Source organism: Pundamilia nyererei, unplaced genomic scaffold (genome assembly GCF_000239375.1).
Source record: "Pundamilia nyererei isolate P.nyererei 1_Seehausen unplaced genomic scaffold, PunNye1.0 scaffold00101, whole genome shotgun sequence".
NCBI lineage: Eukaryota > Metazoa > Chordata > Actinopteri > Cichliformes > Cichlidae > Pundamilia > Pundamilia nyererei.
The window spans coordinates 2,216,887-2,228,210 of record NW_005187502.1 but is presented as its reverse complement, the minus strand read 5'-3'; the positions used below and the strand labels follow the sequence as shown (position 1 = coordinate 2,228,210).

The 11,324-nt window shown below is 42.8% G+C and overlaps 2 protein-coding genes across 2 annotated transcripts in view; both read left to right on the top strand.

The window, feature by feature from the left end:
* The window catches only part of LOC102211601 (kinesin-1 heavy chain), a 16,794-nt gene extending 11,436 nt beyond the window's left edge, over nt 1-5,358 (top strand). The window contains exons 18-26 of the mRNA XM_013912791.1: nt 727-782; nt 860-969; nt 1,053-1,154; nt 1,248-1,308; nt 2,213-2,284; nt 2,908-3,012; nt 3,114-3,327; nt 3,894-4,011; nt 4,417-5,358. Coding sequence (XP_013768245.1) covers nt 727-782; nt 860-969; nt 1,053-1,154; nt 1,248-1,308; nt 2,213-2,284; nt 2,908-3,012; nt 3,114-3,327; nt 3,894-4,011; nt 4,417-4,423 — 845 coding nt within the window. The 3' untranslated portion in view covers nt 4,424-5,358. The remainder of the gene's footprint in view (nt 1-726; nt 783-859; nt 970-1,052; nt 1,155-1,247; nt 1,309-2,212; nt 2,285-2,907; nt 3,013-3,113; nt 3,328-3,893; nt 4,012-4,416) is intronic.
* Nucleotides 5,359-8,685: 3,327 nt separating this feature from the next.
* The window catches only part of arhgap12b (Rho GTPase activating protein 12b), a 62,369-nt gene continuing 59,730 nt past the window's right edge, over nt 8,686-11,324 (top strand). The window contains exon 1 of the mRNA XM_005740590.1: nt 8,686-8,891. The gene's annotated coding sequence lies outside the window, so the exon portion shown is untranslated. The remainder of the gene's footprint in view (nt 8,892-11,324) is intronic.

Genomic DNA, 11,324 nt, shown 5'->3' with positions numbered 1-11,324 from the left:
AGGGACAATGTGACAAAGAGCAAGGGGGAAACTCAGACAATTGATACACAGCAGGTAATGAAGGGAGAGGAAACAGATGGGAAACAAAGTGGGAATAAATCAGGAATAACAAGACAAGGGAAGTTAAACTTGACACAAGACTATCACAATAAAACAGGAACAAGCATACACACTGAGACCCAGACTATGACATGCCAAACTAACACAGGGATAGAAGATTAAACACAGAGACAGAACACAGAAAGACTAGACAGACACGGGAACGTCACTGGGGGAACAAAGGGATCACAAAAGATATAGATTTAGTAAGCAAGAAGGTGAACTAGAATCCTACAAACTGAGAATATAATAAATGGCAAACTTAAAGGTATCCTTAAAACCATAAAGAAACTTAAAATCCTGGGTCCAACATCCAGGGACCATGACATTTTTATTGTTTTAAACCTGAATTTGTAAAACTAAACTTGAATAAGTCATAAGTATTGATTATTAGCATTGAACGTTCAAAGAAGTATCTGTGTTTATGGATTTCCCTGAAAGTCATGTCAAGTAATACCTGTTTCTGCTTTAAATCTTGTTTCCAGTAAACTATGAAAAGGGTTTACATGACGTGGCAAGCTTAAGAAAAATACTGTTTGTACTTGTTTGTGCCATAAGAAACTAAAGAAGATCCATTGTTATATCCCAGTTGTTCCCAATAACATGGATCATTTCTTCTCCTTCCAGAGAAGGTTAATGCCATGGAGAAAGAGAACGAGATCCAGTCTGCAAATGAAGTCAAGGTACTGTAACACGTACAAAGTGTGATTGCCCACCTCATCTCATGCAGTGACTAGCTGTTTTTTTTCCGTGTCTTCAGGAAGCTGTGGAGAAGCAGATCCAGACTCACAGAGAGGCCCATCAAAGGCAGATCAGCAGCCTGAGAGATGAGCTTGACGCCAAGGAGAAGCTTATCACTGAGCTGCAGGAGTAAGACACCACATCACCTAACGCTTGTCTCTTTGAGCGAAACTTACATGACTCGGCTGATTTTATCCCTGACCTCTGTGCAGTCTGAACCAGCAGATCATGCTGGAGCAGGAGAGGCTCAGAGTGGAGCATGAGAAGCTCAAGGCTGCTGACCAGGAAAAGAGCCGCCAGCTGGAAGAGCTCACGTAACATCTCTCGCGTTTATTTAACAGGAAAATGCAAACTTGTTTAGCAGAACTGTTTTCCAGTCTTATTAACGCTTGTTTCGTGTGCTGCAGGGTGCAGCAGGACAGGCGGGAGCAGGCCAGACAGGACCTGAAGGGACTGGAGGAAACTGTGGTCAGTTATTGCCACAAGTTTTGAAATCTGTATTTGCTTAGAAAATGAGTTCACCCACTACACAACAAACCTCTTATGTAAGTAGCTGTTAGCAGTAGTATGTTGCTGGGCGATTGTGGCTCAAGAGTTCGGAGTTCACCTTGTAATCGGAAGGTTGCCGGTTCGAGCCCCGGCTCGGACAGTCTCGGTCGTTGTGTCCTTGGGCAAGACACTTCACCCGTTGCCTACTGGTGGTGGTCAGAGGGCCCGGTGGCGCCAGCGTCCGGCAGCCTCCCCTCTGTCAGTGCGCCCCAGGGTGAATGGAGCTACAATCTCCAGTGTGTGTATGGGTGGATGACTGAATGTGTAAAGCACTTTGGGGTCCTTAGGGACTAGTAAAGCGCTATACAAATACAGACCATTTACCAGGTCATTTGCTATGGAGATTTCGATCTCCACCAATACAACAGAGGTAAGAGGAAAAACAGTAACATTTTTAACATTCAGCTAGCATTAGCAAATATGGTCACTTCTGGTGTGACTGTGAGTATGAATGGGTGTCTATGGGTGGGTGGATGAAAGGATAGATGGATGGATTTGATGGATTATGGAAAGCCTTTCTAGTGAAATTGGTGTAATTAGTTTCCTTTAATCAGCTTTAATCGTGTGACCTCTTGCCACATGCATGTATTTTTGCACAAAGAGTAGTGGTGCTCAAAGATGTAATTTTTGGGTGCAATAATTAGGTATGAACTGACATGATGTGACATCTCAGTACAGCCTCACTATTATTTTTATGGCTCACTAGCCCAGATATAACCCAGATTTGTTGCCAGCAGCAAATGATACATTGTGACATGAGTTTGGAGGGCGATTTCTTGTCACTGTTATTCTTTGCAAACCTGTCTTTCTTGTCTTGTGTTAGGCACGGGAGCTGCAGACACTTCACAACCTGAGAAGGCTCTTTGTCCAAGACTTATCCACAAGATTAAAAAAGGTACAAGTCCTCAAAGTGTTTCTGTGATGGAACACATTTCAGCTCTCGGAGCAGATATGTAACCTCCCATTCCCTGAATGTTGCCATGGTGGATCATCACAGTAATCGCCATCTTGTGATCTGATTTGTCATCTGTTAAGACTCCTGTCTTACACAATATCACATGAGCTCTTCTTGCCTCGACCACGACGTTTACCTGGAGTGAGTCAAACAGCTCCATATTTCGCTCATGCACCGGCAACACTCCCATTAAATCTGCATCCTTAATGAAATTTTAATGAATCCAGGGAACACAACAGAAAGTGTCTGCAATAAGTAGGCCATCTGATTCTTCAAAGGTAGCAGCTGTAATTTAGGGACCTGGGCCCTCAGTGCTGCACATCTCCTGCCTTCCAGCGGAAGCTTGATGAGACAAAGGCAGAGCAGGCTTTCCTGGAGCACACAGAGAATATATTATGCTCATCCAAAAACTGCTACTTATCACCACATTTAGGCACAGATGGGATTATCTGGATCAGGGCTCTTTGGTTACAGAATTATTTTTCACTTTGACACTGATTTGAAAAACTGAAAGCAACAAATAAATTACATAGATAACAAAGTTGTTTGCTGTGCTTGGACAGAATGCTCAGATGGACTCAGAGGACACAGAGAGCAGTGCTGCCCAGAAGCAAAAGATCAGCTTCCTGGAGAACAACCTGGAGCAGCTAACCAGAGTTCACAAGCAGGTAGAAATAGATGCAAACAAAGTGAGACGAGTGTCTCCCACTCAAACTGGCATCTCAAGGTTAAAAGCTCTATTTTTTCTCTTCTGTTTTAAATTCCACAGCTGGTACGGGACAACAATGACCTACGCAGCGAAATCCCAAAGATGGAGAAGCGCCTGCGGGCCACCGCTGAACGGGTCAAAGCCCTGGAGACCGCCCTAAAGGAAGCCAAAGAGAATGCAGCCCATGACCGTAAACGCTACCAACAGGAGGTGGAGCGCATTAAGGATGCCGCCAAGCCTAAAAACATGGGCAGGAGAGGGTCAGCACAGATAGGTAGGTGGCACCACTGTTTTAAAAAGCGATGTCTTTTACCAGACTAAAAGGTAGCAGTTAGCTAAGCTTGACGTAATCTTGCTGTTTGTTTTGAGATCAGGTATGACACATTATAAAAATAATTCTCAAAAGCTATATAGATGTTGATAATCCTGGTACCCTGGGCAGATTATATAATAAATTTCATCCAGATTGACTAACAAATCTAGGCGGAGTTTGGGACCAGGGAACATATGTATAACACTATGATTATTATAGTAGGTTTTGTACGTTTTGTAGTTTTTTTGTTGTTTTGGACAGGATCAGGCTAATCATTCATCAGTGTTTTTTATTTTTATGCTAACCTAGGCTAACAGCCGCCTAGCTTTAGCGCTAAAGTGATAAAGCTAGGCTAACAGCAGCCTAGCTTTAGCACTAAAATGATGCATATACGTCAGTATTTTATTAATGTTCTCATCTGATTCTCAAACAGAAAGAAATTAGTGTTTGGGTTTTTTAAAAATATCAGTGGGCCATTAACCTTCCCTCTGTAAATGATTGTTATTGTTTCGCTGTGTCCAATCCAGCCAAGCCTATCAGACCTGGTCAGCTGCCAGGGGCTCCCATAAACTTCAGTGTCAACAGGTCCAACCTCATCCAGAACAACCACCCTACCGGCATTAAGGGAGGAGGAGGCAATAACAGGCAAGAAAAACATGCACCCTGTTTCCCTGCAGTCCTGGGTTTATGAATTAGCGTTCATGTTTGCTTAATCCTAATACTTTGAGTAACCTCTGTCTGAAGATGGCCTCCCAGTTTATAATTAGCTAAGACAGCTGGGCCAAGTAAAGGCTTTTTGAATAATGGCTCAATTACAGCTGCCTTAAAAGCCTCTGATACGTATCCTGTTGATAGAGATAAATTAATCATATTGAAAATTGATTAATTCAGTCTTGTAGAAAGGGGGACACAAAAACGTGACAAGCCAGTGATGACCAACTTATCAACTCTAAGATGATTCATGTTTCTTTTCTCATTCATTCTTTTGCATCTATCCACAAGTTTATGGACTTCATTATTAATTGTTGTCAAAATTTCTCCCCCTCACAGTCCCTGATGGTACTAATACTCACTCAGATACAAAACCAAAGAAGCAGACTGACGTGGACATCCATCAGCTGAATCGTTGCACTATTCTTCCAATGTCTAAATGTGTATTTACTGTACATAAGCGCAGCATAAGCTGCAAAGCTGCTCTTTTAAGCTCTGTAAGCACTCATAACTCGTAATAGTGTCCTGCAAAATCCACTTTTATTATGACAGGCTGGTGTGTTTCCTTTTCCCAGGCACAGATAATATTTTACATTGTGCCAACATGCATGTACATACAGTATCAGACCTTGATGGCCACCTCAGCATGAGAGCAGAGATGAAAACAAGGCTGAACGAAGGCCTTGATTCTTTCGTCTGTTTGTTGACTTATTGATTGGTTAAAATGTGACATGCGCAGTTCACAGATGTCACAAAAACTTTTGAAGGCAAAAAAACCCCCACTTTAGTTGTACTCATAGGAAAAAGGAAGTTTTGACAGGACTCTGTGCAGTCCACTCTTACTGTTCCCATAGGATTTACGAGGGCACATAGTAGCCAGGTGCTGCTAATCAAATGCACTTGATTAACAGATCATCAGCGAGTGTGAGCGCCTCTATGAAACAGATGTTTTGCCAGTTTGCTAGTCTGGAACATTCGGATGTGTTTTAATAATGTTCCACAGTTTTCCCAGGGGAAAATCACCCAAGGTCAGATTGTGGAGTTTTTGGAAAATCTGAAAAACAAAAAAACCCCCGCCAAGAGCTACGTCTCTTAGCGTGCTAAATGCTAACGTTCATGACAGGATGATTAGGAAATGACTGCACAAGTATGACTTGTTTGGAAAGGTTGCCAGGAGAAAGTCTCATCTATTGGAAAGGAAGATGGCAGCATGATTTAGGTTTGCAAAGTTGTATCTGAAGGAACTGCATGACTTCTCTGGGTAGATGAGGCCAAGTGTGAGACCATCTGTCCAACAGCTTAAGCTTGGCTGAAATTGGGTCATGCAACAGGACAATGGCTGAAAAAAAGAAAAGGTGTTGTTTTGGCTCAGTGACAGTCCAGACCTCAACCTGATTGTCCTTATGCATAAATTCAGTTCAAAACTCAACAAACTGAAGCAATGTAAAGTTGTGTTGGCCAAAATTCTCACATGATGTAAAGTTATACAGAAAACAATTACTGCAAGTTAATGCTGCTTAAGGAGGTTATACGAGCTACTGAATTGTGGGGTGTACTGAGTTTTTCACTGGACTGCACAGACTACTGTGAAAACTTTCTTTTTCACGACTGTGTCTTAGTTTATGTCACTGAAGTTGCACTGCTGCATTGCAGCACCTTTTGCTGGAGACAGCAGAGGGCAGAAATGGCATAAGCATAAAGCATGACCGTGTCTAGCATTATAGAACAGAGAATGATCTGCCTATGTGTAATTGTTATTATTGTAAAGATACCTCAATAAAATCAATCTGGAACCGCTGTCATATTTTGGTGTGATAGCTTAACAAGCTAATAACGATGATGCTGAAGCAGCAGTTTTTTGTCCCTTAAACATTTAACATTTTATTAAATGAATCTGTTACTACAGTGCTGGGTTCAGCTTCCACTGCAGTTTTCAAATGTATATATTAATAATTATTATTAAACTTTAATTTGAAAGCTTGCTTGGTGACTTTATTTCCTGTACCATTGGGATAACTTAATGGAGGGGGGGTTAGTTGAGGAGATGAAGAAACTACACAGGAGTATATGGGGGGGCATCTATTAAAGTGAGCGGTAGCAAAGGAAAAAGCTTATACTGAGTTGTATGTGAGACTGGACGCTGAGGAAGGAGAAAGGGACTTGTGGTGATTGGCTGCAGACAGAGATTGAGTATGTGCAGCGTGATTAAGAATAGAGATGGAAATGCGCTAACATATGACGAGTGTTGAAAAGGTGAAAGGAGGACTTTGATGAGCTGATTAATGTAGAAAATATGAGAGGGTATGAAAATAAACAACCAAACAGGAGGAAAAGAAGACCACAGAAAAGATTGATGGATGTCATGGGCCAAACACAGGTTTGACAGAGAAGCATGCTCGGGATAGGGTGACATGAAGGCAAATGATCCACTGTGGCAATCCTTAAAAAGAGCAGCCAGAAGACGAGTAGGAAAATAAATACAAGAAAAACACATTCCCTACCTAACACATTAGGTGGGGAATCCTGCCTCAGAAAATTCTGAGCATCAGACACTTGGTTTCCTGTATTTTGGGAAGTTTTTTTTTACTTTCAGTTTAGCGCGGGAGACACAACTCAGGCACCATTGAACAGTTTAACATCTGAGTGAGATCTAAACTTTGACAAGACTGAGCACTGAGCGGTAACAACATCAACGGGAGCTGAAAAAGGTCCTGGCTGTTCTTTTGTGTCATACCAACTTGTACCACAGGATGGTGTCCTAACTCAACCAAGGCAAGTCACTGAAAGCATTCCTATGCTGTTTTCCAGACACTCCCGAGTTAGCCTGTTCCAGCTTTAATGTCAGGAAAGTGAGAAAAAACGGGATTCGTTTTCTACTGTTTATATTGAAGGCCGCCATCTTGGATTGCTAACTTGTGGTTGGCGGGGCTGCTCTGACTCTCTGAGTAGGAAATCCAAGTTGAGTTGGCATTCCAAAATTTAAATTCCGACTTAATCTGGATCACACCATTATTTACAGTGGAAGCATGGAAAAGGGTTTTTTTCCATGCTTCCAGGATAGGGCTTCTAAGAAACAGCAAAAGCGAAAGGAACAGCAATACGCATGGAAAAGTGCAATGTTGCCCTCAGTGATAAAAGTCTGAATTAACATTTTCTGAAAAAACTGAAAGCAAGTTAGCAAGTTGCTAGCACACTAGCAAAACGTTAAAAAAAAAGAGAAAAACAGCCAAAAAACTTCTCTAAACAAGACTGATGTGTACTGAAATCAGTGCTCGGAACTGTCATTTCCTCTTTACAACAACACGTTGTGTTTTAACACAGAGTTGTTTATGACACATTCATACATTTTTCTAAGATACTATGGTTGTAGTGTTTTTGCCAGAGGCTAAGTCTGGGTGAGTGACTCCACTGAAGCCTCCCTGCTTCCTGGCACTAAATCATTCATGTTCCTGCTTGGATGGGAAAACACTCTTCTTTGATCACCAAAAGAAATTTCAGCTCAGTGTGTATGTTTGGTGATGTTACACGATTTAAAGACTGTGAAAATTAAAAGCCTGGTTCTGAAGGGGAATAATTTCATCTTACTGTCATGACCTTTACCTTAAGGAAATTTACAACTATTCCAAGTTTACCAGATCAAAGTCAAAGACCCCCAGGGTGTTCGGCCGGGAGAGGCCAGGGAGACCTCGAGGCTCTGAAACCCGTCTATCAGCGTTGACAGACGGGCGGAGTGGGAGTGACAGACGACTGCTGTGTTAAATGCCCCAACTGCTACAGGGTGCAATAAAGTACGCGAACTCAAACCGGAAACAAGTTTGTTTGTTCATGAAACTAAAGGTCCATCAAAAATCGAAAAACTATTCAACTGAAAATTTTGCTGATTACTTTATCACATCATGTAGGATTATAAACGCAAGTCAATTAACTCCCCAAGCCTTCAGGGATTTGTTTTTTTTACACAGTAAAATTTTCTTCCTAAAAAAACAAAACAAATGTGTGTTTATGTGTGAGGATTTCCTCTGAGATGAAATGTGTATAATATGATAATATAGTAGCACAGTCCAAGGACTACAACTCCGTTCAGCGAGGAGATTGTTATGCTTGGACAAATTAGTATTGCGGAGTATTGTGATATAAATTTTAGTGAGCAAAGATATAAATATAATAAAATGTGTTCTTTACGATGCAAATTAACTTCAAAACAAAAGTTCCCTGTAAAGTTCCCGTAGCATAAGACGAATAAAACAATAAAATAACCAAGAAATATAATTATCTGTTGCTGATTTGATAACCGTGTTTGTTTGTTTTTTAAATAACCTCCAAAATGTGTAAATAATGCACATTTGATATTTTTTAAATAAAACTCTTTTCCATTGTTTTGTACATTTGTGGGTACAGAGTCTGTCAGTGCCCCACAGCTGTGTGACTGCATCAAGCGTAATTCATTTTCCAAGAAATAGAAAAGTGCAAAGGCAAGGTTGTCTGTTACTAATAATATTATTATTTTTATTATGATTATATAAATATGGCTCTTATGGTGATAGCGTTATCGTGATTATCTCCAATAGCGAGAATTTGACGGAGGCAGATTTATTTTGGCAATTATGACCGGATGTGCGCTGTTTCCGCTCGGAACTTGACAGCCTGTGGAGAGGCGGCGGATTGCGAACAAGCTGGCTGAAGGACTTGAGGTCTTCTGCGGACTCAGTCGGAGCGGGCGGGACTGAAATAGGTTAGAAAAAAGTTCCCTCGGAGTACCTCTGCGGTCGGCACGAAGCACGGAGAGACGAAGCGGGAGTTTCTTTTTTCTCGAGGTGAGTGATTTTATCCTGGCGGGGCGCGATGGTCAGCGCGAGGCTATTGGCTTCTGTCGGAATTACTTTGTTGCTATGGCACGCTGTTTCAGAGCGCGCGGTGGTTCGTACTCGAGTGAACCTGCAGTGCTTTTGTCCACGCATGAAGCTTCTCGAAAATACCCCGAAAATGTCTGCTAGTGGGAAAATAAACTAAAGAAACGTTGTTGATATTCTACTGAGAGGGTAATTAAAGGTTCCACGTGATAGCATCACTCCGTGTTGATGGGCTAATTTCCTCTCGGTGTTTTTGGTTATTTGTCCCGGTCCGGGAGCGACATAAATAGGAGGAGGGGGCTTTCTTTGGCAGGCATGCCCTCCTCTCCCCTCGCTCCTGGGAATCCTTGGTGATGTCGATTCGGAGACCCTTTGTCATGAATTCACATGGATTAAACTCCTTTGTGTTGCGTTACTGCAGTGTGTGTGTGTGTGTGTGGAAGGGACCCTACCCCCCACCTATACCGCCCCTCACCATCGCCTGCCTCCTCAGGCATGCTCTGAGTCCCCCCCCCCCTACAATTTATAGACTGCTTGCCTTTAGAGGGGGCTTTTCCAGTGCTGTGTCAGGGAGAAGCAGCGTTTATTTCCCATTGATGCTCATCCACATATGCAGCAAATAACCCGCATAGATGGGATTATAATGCAGCAGGAGCACATGTTGGAGTGGATGCTGCTCATCCACACATCTGCTTTGGGTGAAGCATAGGGACAAAGGCAGTGCAGGTCTCAGGGTGTTTCTGCTGCTACAGTGGCTTGTCTGCAGATGTATGCAGGTAAACGCTCTGGTCGTGATCTCCTTGCTGATGCCTAGCTTGATATTCTTCCATCTGCACCCACCCAGCTGAGAGACACCTATTTCTGTCACCGGATTGTTGTCACTGGTTGAGGATTTCGAACCACCTGGCTCCTCTTTTAAAACTCCACAAAAGAAACACAGCAAGTTTATGGTTATCAAGGTCCATATCGACAGGGACAGGCAGTATTTGCACAACATCCCTTTTTTTTTTTTTTGTAAGAGTCTGCTGAGCAACAAGTTGGCCAGTGCGCTCCTGTAAAGCTGCACAGTGCTGTGACACCCTGCTGTGCAGTGCTGGGGATTTATTTCCAACAAGATTTACTCTCGAGTCCTCTGCCAGAACCACAGCAGTTGAAAGGAGAGACGAGGAGCTCCATATTTCAGCTGCATTCTTGCTGAGAAGTTGCTTTTAATAATTAACAGTAGTGACTAGTGGAGCTGGGGGCCCCTTCCGAGGCTAGTGATGTCATGCTTGATCTCCAGCCAGTTTCTCTCGGTTTATGCTCCCATTAGAGCAGATTTAATCGTTTGGTTTTGTGGTCATTTGTGGTCAGTGTGGGAAATGGTTTTCCTTGGGTATATTTGGGAGCCTTTCAGATAGGTGCCTCAGCTTCAGATGCTAGTAGTTATCTGTTACAACCTTGCATACTACTACGTACGCGATCAGGGACCGAAGAGCTTAAACTCACTGCTCTCTGTGTTAGCTTCCTGTGATGAAGTCAGGACAGTGGCTGCCATGCAAACTATGGTGATAATGGTGTTATCACGTGGAAGCCCTAACAGGCACGTGACTACATCTTTGGCAGCTTTGCTCATGGTGTCAACTGTAGATTGTGTCTGAGTGGTGCATTCTTGCCCTTGCATGTTCCTGAAGAGACGGTCATTCATAAAGGCTGATGCATGTGTAATTTGACATTACAGTTGGAGGTTGTGCTGGGACAAGCCTGGACCGGGCTGCTTTCAGAGACACACACCCAGAAAGCTGTGGCTTGATGCAACTGTAACACTTCATAGTGTTGAAACAGATGGAACAGACACTATTAAAGCTCATTATGGACATCTTTCATGGGTTCCCACTCTGGCCCAGACGGCTCTTACCACTGTAAATCTATTCTGGGTGTAGCTGTCTATTTCTTTACGTAAGGATGGGGCCCTTTGTAGATTTGGCGGCATGTTCTCACGCTTCACTAATAGCAGCTGCTTTTGCCGCCTAGACTTCAGTCTGTGGCGGCTGGTATTTCAGGGGCAGGAGAAGAAGAAGAAGAATTCAATATGAGGAGATATTAGGTTAACTGATGAAAGGATACTATCCGATGGCTCAATGACAGGTCTCGTCCCAAAACAAACTGCACAGGAATGGCGTGGGGCCCAGCTGTCTTCTGACTCACACACTGAGTGTACATGATATAGCAAAGAGATCGCCTCAAGCTTTTAAGAGGTTTCACACAGTGTCTTGTAGCTGCATTAATGAGTAATGATGCCAAAGCTGCAGAGCAGGACTCATAGACTTTATATCAGGGATTCCAGTCATGTGGTCCAGAACCAGCCTGCAAGAGGATACAGTTTTTAAATAAAATACTGAGATATTCCTGGTGCGA